A 22,859-nucleotide genomic window follows, 5' to 3' on the forward strand; every position below is an offset into this window, starting at 1 on the left:
TTTCAAGGAGATGCCGTATAATTTGTAAGGATTGTTCCCTGTAACAAGCCAGGGGCTGATTTTGTTGTACTGAACTTTAGGTTATCTTAACCTTCCTTTAGCAACTCTTAAAGTTTCCTACATGTTAAGTTTCTGGCCGTATGTTAAGTTCAACTGATCAAAGTATGTTCCGTAGCTTTTACCGAAAGTAGAGTGACGTGCGCCCTGAACTAAATTGAAAGATGCCATCAACTTTGACGTTCTGCAAATAGAGACAAAGATGCTCTTTCCCTGCGCCTTTATGGCACAAGTGCTATATGCCTGTCATTTACAAAGTGGCCATTGAGTCCTGAGTAAACCCAGTTGCGGCTGCATAGGAATGGGATATTTTAGGGCTTATCCACACTAATCTTTTGCCCCACTCTTTCCAGGCACATGTCCACATTTTAAACCCACTCTTTAGTACTCAGTCGGAGTAAACATCAATTCAGGTTTTCCGTGCATTGCTGTTTGCTCTGATTGAGCTTTAAAGAGTGGGTTTTCGTGAGGAAAGCTCTGGAGCTAAAGGGGGGGGCACTTGGACACAGAGGTTTAAAGTGCAGGCCATGCCTGGAAAGAGCAGGGGAAAGGTAAGTTAGTCTTGCCTCAATTTCACTTCTTATGATAGAAGCAATGCTTTTAAAAAAGATAAAGGAAGGAAGGCATGTACTGCATGTTTCAGGGCTCATTTCCCCTTAATCATTGGGGAAATTGGGACATATGACAAAGAGAGAATATGGCCATAAGACCAAAAACAGCAAAAAATATTTGTGGAAATAGCCTTTTTTTCAATGAGTTTCTTTCTCCCTAACCCTTGTACCTCTGACCAAATGCGCTGATGGCTCCCTCGGTCACTAATATAGGGAGAAATGGTAAGACTAACAACTGCAGTTGCTTTGTTCATAATGTGCATGCCTAATGCAATAAACTCTTCTAACCCATTCTAATTGGAGCTCTCATGCTTTTTATTTTTTGCCCCTACTGCTTCCCCCTGCATTGCTATAAAAGCATGTAAGATTACAAGAAGTCTCCTTCTTCTATATGGTGCTTGCAGTGCCCTTTGTCTTGAGATAATACTGTCGAAGGTTTTGTCAGTGTCATAGTAAACTGAAAGCTCTTGGTGTTTGTTTTTTAAGTTTCCTGGTTGTTCCCCTGCCGCCACCCATAACTTTCCAAATGTGGTATTTCCACATTTACTGTGGCTACTATGTGTGTGTGTTTGTGCAGGGTATGTGTCAATTTGTGCGGGTCTTAGCGAGTTCGTCCATGCTCTCTATCTCCTGGAGCTGAGGAGGTCTTTTGTGGCATTGTTTCACTCAAGTCCCGTGCATAAATCACGTTATACATCAATCTTGTTTGACCTGTCTCTACATCTCTGTCAGCAATAACTCAAAGTACTTTGCTGTAGGCAAACAGCAGGAGTGGAGGCCTTGTATTTACCCCCCCCCCCCCCCGGTTAACTCTAAAATTTTCTCACAATCTTACAGTCACATCCACAACAAACCTTTAAAAGCATATGCCTTCTCCCAAAGTATCCTGGGAACTGTAGTCTAAGGGTGATGGGAATTAGCTCTGTGAGGGGAAACTGCAGTTCCCAGGATTCTTTGGAGGAAACCATGTGTTTGAAAAATATGGCATAGATATGATGCCAATCTATAAAAAGATATACTTTGTGAGCTCTCTTTCCCCAGTGGAATGTCACCTCTTCACTGCCGTTGTCACCAGTTCCTCCTGAGAGCCAGTGTGGTGTAGTGGTTAAGAGCGGTAGACTCGTAATCTGGTGAACCGGGTTTGATTCCCCGCTCCTCCACATGCAGCTGCTGGGTGACCTTAGGCCAGTCACACTTCTCTGAAGTCTCTCAGCCCCACTCACCTCACAGAGTGTTTGTTGTGGGGGATGAAGGGAAAGGAGAATGTTGGCTGCTTTGAGACTCCTTCGGGAGTGGGATATCAAATCCAAACTCTTCTTCCTCTTCTTCTTCTCCTATCTTTGATATCACCCGCTTTATTAGAACCCAAGAATTGAAAGGAATCTCAAAGGGTTGTCTACTCCAATCCTCCACAGATGAAGGAAATCCACTACTGCAGTAGCCCAGCTTACACTCTAATGAAGGAAAGCCCACCCCCTTCCAAGGCCATCACAACTTGTATCCCCAAGAAGTTCTTCCTAAAGATTAGTTGTAGTCCTCTTTATTTCAGTTTGAATCCATTGGTTTGGGTCCTCCATTCTGCAGCAGCAATAAACAGTTTGCCAAACCAATGGCAAAATTTCATACAGGTACACCCCACCCCACCCCCAAAATGATATCAGTTAGTGCACCATTCTGTGTGAATCAAGGCAATCGTGGTTTTCCCTTCCTCTGTCGGGCATCATGAGCTGGAAACACACAATGTGAAGCTCCTGTTCACGTGACTTAAGGTACATGGCAATAAATGGCCTCCAAAGGTGATCATGTTTTCCAGTTTACTATGATCATGACTGAACTCCATTTGTTTTCAACAAATGTAACTGTGCTGTGTCTGTACATAGAAGCCTACAAACAGATATGTACACATGCCTATGTGGTCAAATAAAACCAGCAAGTTTGCTGTTGAGTTTTCAACAAGCATAGAGCCAGCATTTGTTTTCACAAAAGCTACATGCTATGTTGTCTTACGTTGGTCTATGTTTGTAAGACTACTATAAAAAATTAGTAATTTTTGGTTGCTTATGCTCTGTGTAGTTAAAGCTTTCAGTCAGATGTGTGCAGCTTTTCTGCAGCCCAATAAATTCTTGGCGAAACTCACCTCAAGTTCCCCTCGTTCCCCTTGCCATATAGGATCTGACGGCCTTAGCAAAAGAACTGAGGGAGCTGCGTATTGAAGAAACAAACCGGCCTTTGAAGAAAGTTACGGACTATTCCTCCTCCAGCGAGGAATCTGAAAGCAGCGAAGAGGAAGAGGAGGATGGCGAGAGTGAAACGCAAGATGGGACCGTGCCTGTCAGTGACATTCCAAGGCTTATGTAAGGCACATTTTGTGAAGATAACACCATTATAATTAACACTGTTTATTTGGAGCTGTGGGTGGGCGGAACGACACACTGCGCATCTTTGACAGTAGCTGCCCCCCAGGTCAGGTCCCTCCCCATAATGTATAGGATCACTCACCCCATGCCATCGCACTGTCATGTGCAATTGTCTATTCCTGCTGTACATCAGTTGGATGAAGGGTAGGGGAAATGTCTAATGTAATGACCTCGCAACATTAGGAGACTTGATCCTGGGCATTGCTGGGAAGAAGAGGAAGCCTTGACGCGAGGATGCTATTTTTGGCAGATGATGTGTGTGGTACTTAACTGTGATTGCAGCTTTTTGTGCTTGGGGTAGCAGCCCCAGCCATCCTGGCTTGCCAGCAGCTCACTCCAGTTGAAGGATAATACAGTCTGAGTTCACATCAATAGAGTCAGAGACCCATGAAAAACATAGGCAAAAGGTGGTGTAGGGTAGTGGTTCTTGTGTCTGGGAACAGAGAGGAGGCTGGTTCTGGATGGTTTTGCACTCCCCCAAAGAACCAAGTGTGTAGCTTGAAGAGACTACTAGATCCAGCTTTGTCGCTGGTGACCTGTGGCATCAGTAACACAGGGTACCTATTTTCCAGCTTTAGCTGGTTCGCGAGCTACAGGCATTCCTCTATAGTGTCAGCCTGGCTACAGTAATATAGGCCAGTGTATCCCAACCTTGGGTCTCCAGCTGTTTTTGGACTACATTTCCCATCATCCCTCACCACTGGTCTTGCTAGCTAGGGGTGGTGGGAGTTGTAGTCCAAAAACAGCTGGAGACCCAAGGTTGGGGAAACACTGGCTTAGGCTCTACAGACTCTGGGTTATGGAGTTAGATTAGTGCAATAAGCTCTGTGTGGGGCTGCCCTTGAAGATGATTTGGAGGCTGCAGCTTACACAAAATGCAGTGGCCAGAGTGTTGACTGGTTCGGCTGTTTGGAGCCATATAACACTATTTCTGAAGAGTTTGCACTGGCTGTCTATATGCTCTGAAGCCACATTTAAGGTTTTGATGCTTAGATACAAATACCTGGACAACAGAACTCAGTTATCTGAAGGAGTGCCTCTCAGCATTGTCCTCCCCAGGCTTTAAGATCTCTCAGGGAAGCCTGGTGTTTTAGCTCAGGGTGGAACCTTCTTGGTGGTGGCTCCTCAGCTGTGGAATGCTGTTTCCCCCAAGGTTCAGCTGGTGTCAACATTGTTTTGTCCAATACCCGCTCCCCACACATGTAGGAGCCACCACTTACAGGATCCCACACTCATTACTTGGAAGCAGACAAAGGTCTGGGACTCAGTTTATCTTCTTCACATATGGCAGTGTACAAATAAGACAGAAGCTCCGTGTGTGAAAGAGCCCTGAGAGCTAGGAAACTCTCTGGGATTTTCTGAAGTTCTCATAAATATACAATGGCTTCACTTCGCAGACAACACCTTAGTCTTTCATGAAGTTCTCATTTAAATGTTCTTTGCATTATCACAGATTTAACATTTTCCCAGTATTTTAAAGACTGACAAACTAAATGGTGCTAACAGCTGCGTATCTGGACTTTTATTAGAACATTCTCTGATCTATATTTCTATATTATCTAGGTCAGTCTCTGCCTTCAGGCATAAATAAGCAGCTGCTGCTTATTTTTGTTGGCCATCCATATGTATATGGGTAATGTTTGGGCAGATATTTTGTGTCTTGTTTAGCTTAATGTGGTTTAAAATATGCCATGTTGTAATGTCATGTTGTGCCCTGGCTTGTGTGCACTGAAGCTGTGGTCCTAGAAGGACTCAGTCTCATCTCTACAATTTGACATCTTCAGATACTGCTGAGAGGCTTGCTCTTGTTGTCCTGGGTGGCCATCAGAAACAAAAATGCCCAGGTTTAGTAGCTTGCAACCTGGACAAGTTTAGTTGCCATGAGGAAAACTACCTCCTTGTGCCAGGTAGCATCTGCCTGTGACTCTTGCACATCCTCTGAGTCTCCCAACCCCTGCCCCATATTTCTAGCTACTGATGGTCTGCAAGAGGAAATCCACAGCATGGTGGGGTAAATGACAGAGTGAATCCTAGAAAATGGTAAAAGCCAAGCAGGCATTGCTTCAACACAGGGCAGTAGTTTTTGGCAGCATCTCTCTGTTATCACAATCATCACATGTGCTCTAGGTTGGCACCAGGCGTGATACAAATCAGAGGGATGCCGTCAAAACCAGCGACCATCCAGTTTCCTCCCTCAATTTCCCATAATGTTTGGTAAAGGAAATTTGTAGGATGACATTGTGAGGGTCTGCATTTTCCCCTTCCCACTTGGCAATATCATGTGCATGCCATGAAGGTGCAGGGGCCACACGCAGGGTAGCCTTGTCTGTGTTTCCTTCTCCATTTATAAGGAGAAAATGGGGGAAACTGGATGCTGCCTTGCCATTTTCAGTAATCATCTTTAATTGCTGCCTTAGAGTATGAATTACTGTAAAAACCTGGCCTCTGACAAAGGAACCTATAACTTGTTCTGGATTTTCATATATGTTGGCATGCATGATTGCCTTAAGATTAAAGAATCTTACTGTTGGCATTTGGTCCATGTAATCTGGACCAACACACAGCAGCGAAAATGGTATATATTTATATATATTCTTATTTAAGTTTTGCAAATACCCACTGTTTATATTTTGCAGCCCAACAGGAATGCCGGGAAACAACGAGGCCTACAACCTAGGAATGGTGTCAAGCCACGTTCTAGAACCGCCCCATACAGATACGTTTAGCAGCATTTCCAGAGAAGGGACTTTAATGATAAGGGAGGTAAGTGGGTGGCAACTATTTCCTGTGAAACATCTTTGAGAGATTTTGTCTTTATAATCTATGAATAATCATTGCTCTGTGTATTCTAAGCACAAAGTGATTGATTAAACAATGCCTGTTAGCAGCTGATTAATATAATTACAACATCTAAACAAAAGATGTTTTTCCAAACTGCAAACAGCAATGAATACTGTAGGACACAGCCAGGTTGTGTCTGGATTCTGATATTCTTCCATCCTGGCCTAAAGCAAGAAAAAACTCCCAAACCAAAGGATTTACACAAAGATTTACACCGGTAGAAGTGAGTTTGAAACCTAGCCCATTCACTTCCGTAATAATTCCCCCTTCAGCCATCTGCTGAAGATTTCCAATTGCTTTAGTTTAATTGTAGCTCTTTATCTGAACACCCTAATTGTGATGTCATGGCTTGTATTCCGGGGGGGGAAAGGAAGACTCTTATAGTCAATCCAGAGGCCAACAAATAGGACTTTTGTTTTATTTTGGGAAACATTTGCACCTATGCAGCATAGATGAATTCCACTGAAATATCTAGTGGTTATGGGGCAAGGCAGTGGGGAGCCAAACCCATAATATTTTGTTGAGAGTCACAACCCAAACCCTAAAACTGCCAGGAGCAAATAAACCTTCCTATTCAGACTCCTCCTGAATAGGTAGCACAACATGTCTCCTGTGCTTTACCCGTGTTGGCCATTGATAGCAATGCCACATTGCAAAGTGGGGTGAAGTAAATCTGTTGCTGGAGAATAACCTTGCTATGAATGACAGGAGGTTAGATTGTACGAGGCATGCTGTAAGAAAACAAAAGAACAAGAAAATTCACTAAAAATAAAGTTTTGGGGAAGGATAGGTAATTCAGAAAGACAGAAGGAAGAGCTTCTGACATCTCGCCTTGAGGTTCAGTAGGTGCTGTCCATAGTACTGAATGACTACCTTCCCCACCCTGATGTTGTCCGTAAAACCAAATGGCCACATTTTGCACCCTGAGAAAAAGGTCCATTGTTGTTGAAGCCAGCCATTGTTGCTTTCTAGGTGCAGGGGTTGGTAGTTTCATAGCCAGCTAGTTCTGATTATTCCACAGTGGGTTCAGTTACTATCATGTAGTGATCCCACTGAGCTTAGGTAATAATGGCTAATATTGCTCCCCAACCAATTACAGCTGACCAGGAAATGCGTAATACATTCCATAAAATAGGCTAAGGAGATGTCCAGAGGCTGAAGCACTACAGCAGTCAGGCCACATGACCTGCAGAGGTCAAGAAGGGGAGGAAGGAAAGTGCAAGCACAAGGACCTGAAAGGCTGGGAGATTAATGGCAGATCCCATGAACTTGATGGGGTGGGACAGAACCCTGTCTAGGATACCCAAACAACTGTGGCTGGTTTTTCTCTCTGAATATCTCTTTAGCCACAGTCATGGACACAGGGCCAAGGTATTTGTGACAGCAGCAGATCCATGTGTTTAAAGGAGAATCTGCTGTAGTTCTGTAGGAAAAGGGATGGGGAGGTCCAGTTTTAAGGAATAAATATCCTGCATGGAGGAAGGGAATTGAGCCCTCCTCCTTCCTGCAGCTTCCCTCCCTGTGCTTTCCTTTCAGCCAGGCACATATTTTGTATCATGTCCCAACCCTTCAGAGCAGATTTTCCAAGGACACAAGGGGTTGTTGGAAGTTGCCTCTGCCTCATCCAGTTACTGGAGCATCCCATCCAGCATTGCAAGGGGTTGGACTAGAGGTCCCTTTCAACACTGCAACTCTATGATTCTATTAGCAGAACTCTGCTTGGGATATTCTTGCCAGCAAAAGCCTGCTTAGGATCTGAGGGTGGCATTCCAGTAACTCAATTACTGCTAGCACAACAAGATCCCACCCCATCTCCTCCCCTGTGAGCACCCTGCACCCTCCCCTGCTCCAGAGCAGACACCCTAGAACAGATTTAGGATGAGCACAGAAGGCGGAGAGGAGGAGAAAGTTCTATTGCGGTAGCAGAAATCCTTGAGCTGATGGACCCCTGATTTAGCACTGCACTGGACATGACCCTAAGCCATTGTTTGGAGTGTGGAAAAGTGGATTCATGCCTAATTAATGCACTCCTTGTTTGTGAAAGAGTCTGTAAGTGACCTTAAACCTGATAGACCTTAAGAAACAAGCTGTGATGAGTGCCATGCAAGGTGTTTGCAGTTTTTGAATATAAATCATTCTTTGCCACCTGATTAAGTTGAGAGTGTCAAGAATTGTGCAGATGCTGCTTGTGGAGCCTGGGGTAATCTCTTTCAGGTACATTACCCTGCTTGGGCCTGCCCTTAATAGGTGACACATTAGACATAAACAGCAGGTTGCTGACAATTTCTGCCAGGCTTGTAATTCAGCAAAAGAAGCATCTGCGGTGACTTTTGCAATGGAGACAAGTCAGTCTGTTTTGTCAGCTGCCTGCAAAGGCAGAGACCAGAAGAAGGAACAAAGTGAGGTTGGTTGTTTTTTGCTAGATTATAAAGCATTTCCCAAGTTGCAGATGGAAGAGGATTTTCTGTTCTCCATGGAGACACATAGCTCTCGCTGATGCTAATGCGAGCTTTGCGTGCCTGTCAGGACAAAAAGATCTGTTAAGTCGTGCAGGGGGAAAAGCCAAGGCTGTTCACTGCTGCCTTGAGTCACATAAACTTACTGTAGCCCATTTGAAAAGGGCACAAGGTGGAAAAGTGGCTCCTGGCTCTCATTACGTCAGAATATTGCAAAGTGGGCACATGCCACGTATCTGTCCCCCGATGGCCATGCCAAAAGGTAACGTCTGTGTTTCTACTTCAGAGTAGGTGTCAGCGGGGAGATGCAGGCAACCTGCTTAGGCATAACCTAGATACAGGCAGGCACAAAATGGAAACCACCCAAGGTCACGTAACATCATGGCAGTTATTAAAATAATGCTAAGTGATGTAATCCTTTCTCAATAATTACACATGTTTTCAGTGTGGTAGATGGAAACCCAGCTTCTAATTGGCCCTGTCCCAGCAGCCAAGAGCATGCTAACAATGCGCATTCAGCCATTGGGCTGGTTTGCACATAGTAATGATCCTGTCTTAATGATCTGAGGAACAGGCTATGTGCTCTTGCACTCATGCCTCCCCTGACTTACCAAATTCAGTACTTCTACCATGATTCTGTAAAGCACCGTTTTACAGAAACCGGAAGCCGTTCTTCACAAGCAAGGCTTAGACCAGCTTTTCCTTTAAAAGGTCTGTGGCCCAGTTCAGGCATACAGCAGTCCCCCTTTCAGCTGCTTGTGGGAGCATGTAGTTTAGGGCTGTAAGTGATGATCACATGGAAAGCTCTGCATGTGGCAACATGTGGCTAGTCCCCATACGGCATAACCCTTTTTCAAGCCGCTGTGATTGTGCAGATAGAGCAACTACATGCACAGCAACTTGTGTAGAGGTTGCAGGTCATCCCATCATCTCCGCACCATTTAGTTTGTGGCTCTTTAAAATACCTTTAAAAACTGTTAAATCTCTGATAATGCAAACAACATTTAAGTGAGAACTTCATGAAAGACCAAGATGTTGTGCACTCTTGCAGGCGGATGTTGCAAAGCATCTGGCTCAAATATAAAAGCAATAAAACACCTGCATTCTGTCCCACTTTTGATAGCATTCACCTGCAGTATAAATAGTACAGAAGGGGCTCGGATGTGCTGTTTAGCCTTGTGGCCTTAACTATTAATAACCATTCTTCTGCTGGTGAACAAGGATGCCCTCTCCTTCCAAATGTGCTCTGTGTTTCATTCTCTCTAAATTTCCTCAGTGGAGATACATAGCTGCTTGCTGAGTCCGCGGGTCAAGAGGACAGCCAAGCCAAGGGCTTGCGCCTGTGCTTGTTGACTACGTGAGTTAATATGTTACTCTTGGGGTTTCTCTCTCACACACTCTCCTCTCTTCTTTATAACTTGTGTCTCTGCAGACTTCTGGGGACAAAAAGCGCTCTGGCCACACAGCCAGCAATGGCTTTGCCGGCCATGTCAATCTTCCAGATTTGGTGCAGCAGAGCCACTCACCTGCCGGCACACCGACTGAGGGTCTGGGCCGAGCCTCCACCCATGGTCAGGAGATGGACTCGGTGGCAGAAGTAGGTAGCAGCAGGGTCCTCTGGGCTCAAGACCTGCTCCCTTTCTCCACCTTTGCTTTGCAGAAATATTAACATCTTGCTATCAGGATTTATCTTGGATCTCCTCCCCGCTTCGTGGCTATCATTCTGTGTTTATGATTCTATACATGATGTTGAATTTCTGTTTTAATCCATCAGCTGCTGAAAATGGTGGCAAAGAAGTAAGGGCATTTCTGGGTAAAAGCTTCCCTTAGCTGCAAAAGCCAGAAGCGAAACAAGAAGTAGCTTGCATACAAAAGGCACCTGTTATCGGGGAGGCACCATGGCTCAGCAGTAGAGCAACTGCTTGGCATGCAGACGGTTCAGGTTTGTGGCATCTGCAGGTAGAGCTGGGAATGCCCCCAGTCTGAAATCCAGGAGAACCCAAGCCAGTGTAGACCAGGGTTTCTCAAACTTGGGACTCCAGCTGTTTTTGGACTACAACTGCCATCACCTCTAGCTAGCAGGACCAGTGGCCGTGAATGATGGGAATTGTAGTCCAAAAACAGCTGGAGACCCAAGTTTGGGAACCCCTGGTGCAGACAATACTGAGCTAGATGGACCAAAGGTCTTATTCGGTATGAGGCAGATTCCTAGGTTTCCATTGTCTTTGCACAATCTGTTCTACTTCTCCAGTGCTGGTCATGCTAGTGTGTTTGGACTGACTTCTATCCATATGGTGATCAGCACAGCTGACAGGTGTCTGGCATGCCGGCATTAAGCAGAATAATAATTGGAGAAAATCAGTATCTGGAAGGCATCCTGAATTAGTGTGATTCCCCTCGATTTGTTAAAGCCACACAGGGTTGTAGCAGAACCGTAGGAGAGCAGGATTCTTCTTCATGAACATCATGACTTTTGTTTTATTTTTCAAAGAGCAGGTTTCTGGCCCTTAACAAAAGGGAAGAAATGGTATTCTAAAAAGTGGGTTGGCAATGCCTGTTAAATCTCCACGAAGCCCAAAGACAAACTCAGTGAGTTTTACCTACATAACTCCTTGTGTTGCCCTTCCCCGTAGCTAAAAGAAGCAGAATAAATCTGCATGAAATTTATGCAGGCCTGTTTACAGATTGTGAGATGGCAATTGAGGCATTGCATCACCAGAGTTTGGAAGTCAGCACATCTATCTCGTTAATAAAACCTCAGGAGGTCTAAATATTCTGCTAAACGTTCACTCGTGAACTCATTAATGCAATCCTTTTCTTCCCCAGTTAAGAGATAGTGCTCGCTTTTCCTGGAAGCCCAAGTGGTGCCCTCAAAAAACTGCTGCCTTATGTGTACATTGAAAGAGAAGGAGGCTCTTTCATGAGGCTGGTTATCTCTTTACAGCAGGGAGGCTAGGCAGTTATCTAGGGTGACAGCTGCCTGGCTCCAGCACTCAACCTGGATCACAGACTTGGGTGGCTTTTGAAATAAAAGGAAAAGTCATAGAATAGTGATGAAGGAAGGTGGGACTCCCCCCTCCCCATTTTTCTGGCTTCTTTCTATGATGATGATGATTTATTAGATTTATATACTGACCTTCATCACAAGATCTCAGGACGGTTCACAAGATAAAAATGCAAGGTAAAAGCACAAATAAATAGTTAAAACAAAAACAACAGAAGCCATAACTATAACATTGCTTGGGTAAAGACCACAGCAGAAAAACAAGTGCCATGTCGTGGAGGAAATCCCTGCTTTTACACCATAGGGCTTACAGCTGTCAAGAAGTAAAGATCACAACCTTTGCCTTTGGATGCTAACATAGCAGAAGATTCTCAAAGGGGGAAAAAAGATGTAAATATTCGTAGTTCATTATTCTGGATTTCCTTCTAATCAAACCCAGCTCTGTTGTACTTAGCAACAAAGTTATGCTAATTTAAATTGATTATTACCTTTGCATCTACACCAGTCATTAAAGCCAATTTCTGCCTATTGCGGAGCCATTTTAGGGATAAAGCATGGGTACTAACTAAAGAATTGGTCTTTTATACCTGCATACATTCAAATACCACCCATTCTGCCACTGGACCACAACCCTTGTGCTTTGAATGTGTTATCTGTGTTGGTGTGAAGACTAAAACCTTATTATTACCTTCTTCTGATTAAATAATACATTTATTTCTCACTGGATAGTATGGAATGGGAAGTAGCACGAAAGCATCTTTCACCCCATTTGTGGATACCAGAGTATATCAGACCTCCCCTACAGATGAAGATGAGGACGATGATGAGGAATCGTCTGCCACAGGTAGGGAAAGGCAATGGGAAATGCTTGGGGTGTGAAACACTCGGTCCTGTTAGCATATACTTAGGCAAGTGTCAGCTCTAGGAAAGAGCATTTGAAAAATCCTGCACATGCTGGCCCGGCAAGTGTTCATAACAGCTTACAGCTCCTATAGCACCATAGCAAAACTTCCCTTCTAGAGCATTTAGGAAACATGCTCAAATCTCCAGTGTTTTCCTAGCAAGAATGAGTGTCTGGAAAGCCCTCAAAGGGTTTCACAAACCTTTTACTACAGGCTGTGCAACAGCTCTGTGCAGGATATTATGCAGGAACCAGTGGTACATAGCTTGAGTTCTCCTCTGCTGGGCGGATACTTAGTTCGAAGCACTGTAGTTTCCTCTGACTCCTTGCAGTGGTGCTGCATTCATTGTGCAGACAGAAGCCAAAATCAACACAGTCTTGAGACCTGTGCAGAATTCCAGTTGAACCGAGTTTATCAGTAACAATTCCTCCATCTGTATGTTATCAGAGAGATATGGGGGAAAGCCACAGGAAGCAGCTCCCGCAGAGCTAAAGAAACACATGCATTGGCCCTTAGTAGCTGATAAAATCCCCATTATGTATTCAGTAAAGCTGTTTCTGCATGTTTTCCTTTCCAGCATTATTTACCAGCGAGCTGCTGAGGCAAGAACAGGCCAAACTTAATGAAGCACGGAAAATTTCTGTAGTAAATGTGAATCCCACCAACATTCGTCCTCATAGTGACACACCAGAGATCCGAAAGTACAAGAAGCGCTTCAATTCTGAAATCCTTTGTGCTGCTCTGTGGGGTAATCTGTTAATTATCTCATTGAATAGCAGAAATGCCGTCTGCGTGTTAAGATTTATTTTGGTGCTTTTTAAGCGAGGCTCTGGCATAATACCAGGAGCTGAGGGGGGATAGAAGCAAAACATTCTCTGCTTAAGGTAGGGTGCTAAATAGCAGCTCTAGACACCCTTTTCCTGGGGTTGCTATCATGGCACCTGTGGATTCAGTGGCACTCTTGAAGACTTCTTCTGGGGTTCTTGAAGCCTCAACACTTACTGCCCACTTGAAAAGTACAGAGAGCTGATGAAGGAAGTTGAAAGAGTACGGTTCCTTTCCATCTTCCTGTGCTTTTGAAGGCTCAGATAGGCACCTGAGAGCATAGGAGGGAAAGGGGAGACATCTGGGGTACTGCAGGAGGAGAGAGAGAAAATGGGGACATCCCCCGCCAAATCAAATCACATCTACCATCTGCTCCATTGACTGAATCATTAAAAAAAACTCAGATTGGGTGTTTTCCAGCACTGCCATAGTGTAGAAGCATGACTCAGGCCCAGATTCTTATGGATCCTCACAGTTTCCACAAGAAATCCCTCAAAACCACCATCAAGTCACAGGTCACCTCTTTCTATGCAGATGTGCTCTGTGATTTGTTGGTGACTTTGCTGTCCTATATAGAAATAGTTATGATCTATGGGAATCCATGCCTTGGACCAGTGTTTTTAGGGTGCTGGCAAGAGCAGATGGGAGCCTGATTCCCTGGATAGCAGGGAATCATTGTGAGTAAGTGAAGTCAGAGGTAAGGAGGGGGTTCAAATAGCCCCATGTGGGGAGAGGTTCACAGGGCTTTGCAGGCAGGGCCTATTCCACTTTGGTGACCATGTCTCCCACCTTCTGAGTGTTAAGAGTGTGTCACAAATGCCAATAGATTTCCTCTACCAGTGAACCAGTCAAGGCCCCAACCCCGTGAAGGAAGTCTGTGCACATCCATCACCATCTAAAACTCTCTGAGCACAAACACGGTGGGGGAGCATGGCTGCTGGGCTTGTCATTGGCAAAAGAAAGGGCTAGCCCACATAATCCCTCATCCCTTCAACATGTGGAAGGTTTCCAACCTTCATTGGGAGCCCTTGGTTGCTTCCTTTTAATGTTAACTAAAAATGTTTCCATTCTCCTTAATTTCATCCACTTCCTCTGCTTGCTCATCGTGCAGGTGTGAACTTACTGGTGGGAACAGAGAACGGGCTCATGCTGTTGGACCGCAGCGGGCAAGGGAAGGTGTACAACCTGATCAACAGGAGGCGGTTCCAACAGATGGACGTGCTAGAAGGACTCAATGTCCTTGTAACAATCTCAGGTATAGCTGTGAGCCTGCAGCAGTGCTTTCATTTTGCTCTTGGTTTCTGACAGCCCAGTCTCGGAAGTGCAGGGGATTGTGCAGGGCACACACAGGGGGAGGAGAAGGAGGAAGGTCCCACTGTGCAAATGAAATTTGTTCTGCTCACGCAATTATTTAGTTGAATACCACCCTCATTTTTTTATTTATTAAACTTGTTAGTTGTTTGTTTAAAAACAAAGTTATGTAAAAATGCATCATAATATAGATACATTCACACAAAAACGCTTGCAAGCCACAAAAATATACAGCCACCCCCAGTAACAGCAGCAGAAAGCTTTAGCAACATGCTAATAGCAAAACAACATATTCATAGTTCACCCAAAGCCTGGGGGGAAATGTTTGGGGTTTTTTAACCTGGTGCCAAAATGATGTCAGTGAAGGTGCCCAGTGGACCGCAGTGAAAAGAGTATTCCATAAACGGAGGCACAACAGAACAGGCCTTCTTCCTTGTCATCACCTGAACATATTTTTTAAAATGCCCTGAGCGCACTGACTTTTAGTGCTCAGTTATGGCAATTACTAAAACATATTTTTACAGCAATATTATTCTTTATAGTTGTCTGTAATTTTCAGCCAACAGCGGTTGGCATGCTTACATACGTTTTCATGCTTCACCTAACATAGATTTCTCTTTTTAAAACCCACCCTTCCATCTGAAAGGCCTTACCTCCAGACAGACAATAATACCGATGAGCTCAATTATAAAGACATTTTAGCATATAGGAAGACAACAGGAACGCATGCAGAAATTAGCTTCATTCATATGGCTTCCAATTAATATTTTCAAAATTAGCTTTCCTCAACAGAAAAGAATGCAATAGACAAGCTGGCATCAGACAGTGTATATATAGGATAAATGGCATAAAAAGCCCCGTGTAGCTGTATTAGCATCCAAGTTGATCCAATGATGGATTGTATCTTTATCGGTTCCATGTTTCAACAGGAAAGAAGAACAAGCTACGAGTTTATTATCTTTCATGGTTGAGAAACAGAATATTACACAATGATCCTGAAGTAGAAAAGAAGCAAGGCTGGATCACTGTAGGAGATTTGGAAGGCTGCATACATTACAAAGTTGGTAAGCACAAGACCATATGCATAAGTGCAGTATCACACTAGCAGGAGGCTCTCTTAATGCTAGGCATGCCTGCTGGTCAAAGGCGCTTGGGGACTCTGAATATCCTTGTGCTGATTCCTGCTATTCCCACAGGCAGACTGAGGTGTAAAGAGTCAGCCTTCGTTGCACAGTCAACAACAGTGAATATTGCATAAAATACTTTAGGCCTCTTTTCTTTGATACCTTTCTGTGGCACTAAATCAACCATGGAGAAAATAGTTATGCCTAAGCATGACTTTTAACTATGCTCAGAGTGGGAGGTATGGTGTTGTCTAACCATCCCTGGGCTTATTTGATAGTGCAACAGGCCCCAGCATATATTAATGTGCTCCACAAGTTCACCCCATCTGATTTTTTATGAATATTGCATGGATTGGGCATACATATAGAATTTTAGAGTTAGAAGGGACCCCTGTAAGTATCTAGTCCAGTTCACTTCAATTCAGGAATCTCAACTAGATCATACATGACAGATGGCCATCCAACCTCTTCTTAAAACCCTCCAAGGAAGGAGAGTCCACCTCTCCTGGGAGTCTGTTCCAATGTTGAACAGCTCTTATGGTCAGAAAGTTCTTCCTGGTGTTTACTTGGAATCTTCTTTCTTGTAACTTGAATCCTTTGGTTCAGGTCCTGGCCTCTGGAGCAGGAGAAAACAAACTTGCTCCATCCTCCATTTGACAGCCCTGTATTAATATTAAATATTTGAAGATAGTTATTATATCTCACCTCAATCTCTCAGCATTGGACTGGTGGTCATTCATGGACTTTTGCTGCAGTGTGATGTCCGATACACAGATGTGAAGTGGGGCCAACAATGGGATGAGCAGGGATCATCCATCTTTCCCGCTACTCCTAGGCTGCATACAGTTGATGTCTGAATAGGACTAAAGGGCAATATCATTCAAAATGCTAATAAACCAGTGGTTCGTTTTCTTCTAGATGTTCAGAAGCCATCTCCCTCATGTATAACACAAGTAGATTTGGGGGAGCCCTAAATCAAGAGTGGGATGCGGGTGGCGCTGTGGGTTAAACCACAGAGCCTAGGGCTTGCTGATCAGAAGGTTGGCAGTTCGAACCCCCACAACGGGGCGAGCTCCCATTGCTTGCTCCCTGCTCCTGCCAACCTAGCAGTTCGAAAGCACGTCAAAGTGCAAGTAGATAAATAGGTACCACTCCGGCAGGAAGGTAAACGACGTTTCCGTGAGCTGCTCTGGTTCGCCAGAAGCGGCTTAGTCATGCTGGCCACATGACCCAGAAGCTGTACGCCGGCTCCCTCGGCCAATAAAGCGAGATGAGTGCCACAACCCCAGAGTTGGTCACGACTGGACCTAATGGACCTTTACCCTTTTAAACTAAGAGTGACTCCACTAACAGTTGTTTTCTAAGAACTTTAGTTTCGAAACTAGTAGGTTTTTCCAGGCTTAAACCAGCTACAGTGAAAAAAAATGTATATTGAAGGGAAAGCATCTAATTAAATGAAGTTCCATTGGATGGCTCACACATACAAATTTATCACTTGCTGAGTCCAGCAGTAGCTGGCTCTTAGCACGTGTGAATAAGCCAAGAAAGTCAACCACCAGCTAGAGCTTTGTATTGCTTCACATCATCTGAAAGGCAAAGCTTTTCAAGCCAATCACTTTGTATATTCAGCTGCCAGTCACCAAGTCTTCATGTATGAATTCTTATATTCACCTTATATATGAGGCAGTTTTGTGCCTAATGTTTCCCAGTGGACATAACTAATATAAGACTCCCATACGCTTTTAGCACCAGAATAAGAATTTGCACAAATGTCAGCTATATCATATCAAAAGCTGGGTAGTAGCCAGTGTGCTCCAGTAATGGTATGAAATCCCCTGTGATCCAGCAGTGAAATAAATTATTTTCCCTGGTATTGGATGGCAAATAAGGGTGTGTTTATTGCCATGGTCCTAAATGCTTACATTTCAAAATATTACTTGAAGTCTTTAATTTTATGTATATTCACTCAACACAATTAAGTTATTGAGGTTATGCTTCTTGATTAATTGTTCTTCGTTGAAAAGTACTAGAGAATAGCTATGAAAACGGAACATTGCAAAAGCTTTAATGCTTAAGAAAGAAAAACATACCATGCAATCATTTTCCTTTTGGCTTAGCTGGCTAAAATCTGGTAGATCAATATTTGAATCAAATGTCCTCTGTTATATGTAGACGATTAATAAATTTTTCTTAACAAATACTACATTTTCAACTTGGCATTTAAAGAAAGTTTTGAAGTATCACAGTCCTAACTTAAAATATTTATTTATTTATTTATTCATTTATTTATTTATTACAAGGATAGTAGGGAAGGGTCACATTGCCATATTATTCATCTCAAATCCTGTGAGGTTAGTTTCCTCCCAGACACGCCTGCTCTTTCCAAAATACCTGCACTTGCTTTGATGGTGGTGAGTCTCTTCCGAACTACTGTCGTAATTGGAAGCATGAGTGCCACCATCTTTAATTTGCTGCAGTGGTGGTGTGGCAGCCATGCTGTGTCACATACATGCAAGCAAACACAAGATGGCTGCCCCTGTAGCTAGAAAGCACCATCCAGAACTATGAAGAACCTCAAACCAGTCCAAACTATCAGGGGAATTTGCCATTTGGCCTGTTCTTAAAGACAATACTTCTACTGACAATATGGTTTCAGCAGCTCTCCCTTGAGATTAAATCATTCGGTTTTGTCTTGAGTGAATTGGATGTTTTAAAAATTTAGTTTTATTTCAATTTTAGTGAAATATGAGAGAATCAAGTTCTTGGTGATTGCCTTAAAGAATGCTGTAGAGATATATGCTTGGGCTCCTAAACCATATCACAAGTTTATGGCATTTAAGGTATGTTTTGTGTTGTTACAAAAATATTAGCATTATTCATACATTTGTTCATGTTTTTTATCACAGATAAGAAAATCTGTCATTCACTTCTGTTATCTATTCATCTGTGGCATAACAAGGAACTTAACCTATATCCCTCTGTGTGGCAAACCTCTGCAAAATTATTAGAGCTGGTTCTCATTCCCATGTTAGACATACCAGCATATTTACAAAGACCACAGATGGTTATGAACCAGTGTTTATAGAAAAACAACATCCTGGTGCCCGCCAGATGTTTGGGACGACAACTCCCATCAGCATAGAGGGCTGGGGCTTATGAAAGTTGCAGTTGAAAACATCTGGAAAGCTCCAGGTTGGGGAAGGCTGGACTAGAGCCACTGTGTGATGCATAAATAAAATCACATCAATCTACCCTGACAACCAGGTGGGCCTGTCCTGCCAATGGGCCTACAAGTCTATGAGGAATCTCAACTAAAGCATCCATGACAGATGGCCATCCAACCTCTGCTTAAAAACCTCAGAGGGAGTCCATTCCACTGTCAAAACAGCTTTCTGTCAGAAAGTTCTTCCTGGTATTTAGTCGGAATCTCCTTTCTTGTAACTTGAAGCCATTGGTTCAGTTCCTGTTATCCAGAGCAGGAGAAAACAAGTTTGTTCCATCTTCCATGTGACAGCCCTTTAGATATTTGAAGATGGCTATTGTATGTCCTCTCAGTCTCCTCTTATCCAGGCTAAACATGCCCAACTCCCTCAACTGTTCCTCCTCAAGGCTTGGTTTCCAGACCCTTGATCATCTTGGTTACCTCTGCACATGTTCCAGCTTGTCAATATCCTTCTTAAATTGTGGCACCCAGATGTAATTTCTACATTCCAGTCATGAGTCTCACCCCACCGGGTTTCAGTAATGCCTCCCAGGTCATATTTGCCATCCTGTACTAAAATCTCCAGTTCATCTTGCTTGTTTCCCATGCTCTGCATTTGTGTAGAGAGAAATGAAACCACAAGTCGTTCCCTCCAGTTGCTTCCTTCTTGTAGTTTCCTGCTGTTTAGCAGGTTTCTGGAGCACCACCTCAGTTTCCTGTGCTTCAGTGAAGCTATAATCCCCAGTGCCAGGTGCTCTTTTGTCATCAGTATTGTTTTCTCCCACCCCTCATGATTTAGTGTACTCTCCTGATCAACTTTGTAGGACTCTTAGCAAACACATTTTTGCCAACCGCCGTGAGATGCAACCCATCTCTTACCAAAAGTCTTTCCTTAAGGAAGCGGACACCATGGTCCAAGAAGCCAAACCTTTCCTGATGCGCAGCCAGTGGTTTACTTCCAGTATTTTCCTCTCTCTTCCCGGGCCACAACCTTCAGCAGAAGCGAGTGATGAAAAAGCCACCTGTGCCCCAAGGCCCTTCAGCTTCCTACACAGAGTCTCATAGTCCCTTTCTATACGTTGAATGCTGTGTCTGGCAGTATTGTTGCACCCACATGAATCAGAAGGAAGGGGTTGTGGTCAGCGGGTTTTATAAGACTTGACTTCATAATGTGAATTTTTGCACTTGGGAGACAGCATACCTCCTGGGACATCCAGTTACCTCCACACACAGCTACCTCTGTCAGCTGCCACCACCACATATCTCTTCCTCCTCTGGGAGTGGCAGATATCGTTCTGAACGCTGTACCTCCCACAGCCACCTCTGTGTGTTCTGAGTCTGCAACTGCTGTCCTTGTTCCTCTGGCCCAGAATCAGTGTCCAAGCTGAGGGCATGGAATCGATTTTGCAGCTTCAGTGACACAGCATGGCTCCTTATAGTCCTGCTTCTGTGTGTCACGTTCCTCCAGGGGTTCGTCTCCTGCAATGGGTGATCTTCCTCCTCCTCCTCCCTAGTGACACCCCCACTACTACATCACTCTGTTTCAGGACAGACCATTCTGCTCTCGCGAGAAATTCCTCGTCTTGCCTGATAGCTTAGATAGGTATGCCTCAAATTGCTGTCCCTTCTCTTCCAGCAAGGCAGCCAGCTTGCACTTCCTGCTGGTGTAGTTTTGTTCATTCTCAGGCAGGAAGATCAACATGGCACAGAATTACAGTTCCCCGAAGAAGCTCCCTTATCGTCCATGTCTCTTGGTTTTGTGTACATCATGCTGCCATGAGACAGCACTCCGGGCCTTCTTCTCAAATTGCCCCTGTTTGCAAGTCTTGGTCATTAGTTTCCAGACGCTGCAATCGGCTAAATAGAATTGCCGCTGGCTGCTAACTTCTCCCCCAAGTCACTTCTTCATTCAGCTTGCCTTCCTCTCAGCAGTAGTACCTCCCCCTCAGACCATGTGCTCGAGGAGAGCCCACAGCCACAAACCAAAACAGCTCAGACAACCAACCAGCCTTATTCCCAAAGACACAATCTCACTCTTCAGTTTCCTCCACTGATCATTCGCAGTCGCCCCTGTTTACAAGTCCCTGTCGCAAGCTCCTGGTCACAAGCTTCACCGCAATTTCAGTCAGATTTAACCCTGTTTTACTATGTGTTGGGTTCCAGCCCTGATGCTTCCTAACTTTTTTTTCCCCTTTTACTTAAATGCAAATATAAAAATAATCCTATTGAAATAGGCATGCTGGCAAAAAGGGTTAATCCAGGGTTTGGGTGCAAGATTCAGGGGGTTCTAATGTCCATCTCAAAGAAGAGGTTAGCTTTACAAATCTTGAATTCTTTGAAACTTGAATTAAATTCAAGATCAGGGAAGAATTCCTGGATTATCCCTCTCCCAGCCGTCCTTGCAATCACCACCACCCCTTTCAAATTCCATTCACAAGCTGGGCTGGTAGCACCGGCAACTGGAGTGGTACAGCCACAGGGAGAGGGAAGTCTCACACTTCTAATCCCGCCTGGTTCTTTGTGCATTGCGTAAGAGTGTAGCAGGACAAAAGCCCCCAGGGGCACTTGGGAAATGTAGCTTCCTGCCGCTTAAAAATTAAAAGGCCAAACATTCCACTGACACTTTGCATCTTCTTGTAAGATACCAACAGGTGAAGAGCTAAATCAATGCCCTAAATGTGTGAAAGATAACCTAGTCAGCAAAAGCAACAAGGACACATTTTTAAACAGCCAATATAAAATACTCCTGTTCTTACCATAGCATGCTGTGCATTTATTTCATTTTTTCCCCACATACCACAAAATTGACTGAGGGGGTTTTAAAAGTCTTTTGCAGATCTCCAGCACAAACCATTGCTTGTTGACCTCACAGTAGAAGAAGGTCAGAGGTTAAAAGTCATCTTTGGATCGCACACTGGCTTCCATGTTATCGATGTGGATTCGGGGAATTCATATGATATCTATATACCATCTCATGTGAGTCTGAGGCAGCGTGGTGGTGCTCTGCAAACTTGATTATACAGTATGTATAATGTCTATTGAAACAGGGTCCTTGCTAAATTTCCTTTTTGGTGGGCACACCATAATGCGTAATTTGGTGAGTTTCTTGCATTGCTGAGGAGAAGGCTGCTATGCCATGAGTTGCCCAGGAACCCACATGTTGTATGGGCTAAATCTGTTTATGGGTTGGTGGCAAACGTTGGTTTGACAGTTTTCTGAGAGAAGTTGGCAAATGCTGAAGAGAGCTGGTCTTTCTTTGTTGTCCTGTAAACTTGATTTAATGCTGCTTTGGGGGGGGTTCTGTCCTGTACGCAGATTCAGGGCAATATCACACCTCACGCCATTGTCATCTTGCCCAAAACGGATGGAATGGAGATGCTTGTGTGCTATGAGGACGAAGGAGTGTACGTTAATACCTATGGACGCATAACGAAAGACGTGGTCCTCCAGTGGGGAGAAATGCCCACTTCAGTGGGTATGTCAGTTCTTCATCTTCTCCTTAGCTATCAATAAATTCAGTGTGAAGTGAGAATCCTAAGCTGGAGTTGGCTATTTTTCTAGATAATATAATCTTCTGTGTTTGCTGTGATGAAACCATCTGTGGCTTGAGCCTCCAGCCTTAGGACATAATCTATTACACATGGTAACTTCCTGCCAGGTGTGGCACATGGTAAAAGCTGCCTTGGCCCAAATGTTTTCAGTAAGAACGGGTTGCCATTTCTTTGTTTTATTTCAGCCTACATCCACTCCAATCAAATAATGGGCTGGGGCGAGAAAGCGATTGAGATACGATCGGTGGAGACTGGGCATTTGGACGGAGTATTCATGCACAAGCGTGCTCAGCGGTTAAAATTTCTATGTGAAAGAAACGATAAGGTAGGTCTGCTCTCAGAGCTGCACAGAGAATGATCTGGAAACAACTGATGGGAGAGCATTTGATGCCCCTTGTAAAAGCAATGTGGTCAAGCCATTAATAATGTTTTTAACACCTACTCTGCGACCAAAGAAAAACAAGATAAGATGTGACATAACAAATAAGCAAAATGTGTGAATGAATGAGGAAATGAAACACATCCCATTTACAAGTTCATATGATGCTTTTACAGTTT

General features: G+C 44.0%; 1 protein-coding gene across 10 annotated transcripts in view; it reads left to right on the forward strand.

The window, feature by feature from the left end:
• Positions 1-22,859, forward strand: part of TNIK (TRAF2 and NCK interacting kinase) — a 298,880-nt gene that overhangs the window by 269,588 nt on the left and 6,433 nt on the right. For 9 of the 10 annotated variants that reach the window (XM_083441856.1, XM_083441862.1, XM_083441860.1 and 6 more), the window contains 11 exons: positions 2,838-3,022; positions 5,722-5,848; positions 9,815-9,979; positions 12,116-12,230; positions 12,866-13,036; positions 14,225-14,368; positions 15,354-15,488; positions 18,288-18,388; positions 21,577-21,726; positions 22,066-22,225; positions 22,487-22,626. In XM_083441856.1, the coding sequence (XP_083297982.1) occupies positions 2,838-3,022; positions 5,722-5,848; positions 9,815-9,979; positions 12,116-12,230; positions 12,866-13,036; positions 14,225-14,368; positions 15,354-15,488; positions 18,288-18,388; positions 21,577-21,726; positions 22,066-22,225; positions 22,487-22,626 (1,593 nt within the window). The remainder of the gene's footprint in view (positions 1-2,837; positions 3,023-5,721; positions 5,849-9,814; positions 9,980-12,115; positions 12,231-12,865; positions 13,037-14,224; positions 14,369-15,353; positions 15,489-18,287; positions 18,389-21,576; positions 21,727-22,065; positions 22,226-22,486; positions 22,627-22,859) is intronic. The other variant, XR_014511715.1, reaches the window with a different exon arrangement.

Source organism: Podarcis tiliguerta (genome assembly GCF_965153285.1).
Source record: "Podarcis tiliguerta genome assembly, chromosome: 5".
NCBI lineage: Eukaryota > Metazoa > Chordata > Lepidosauria > Squamata > Lacertidae > Podarcis > Podarcis tiliguerta.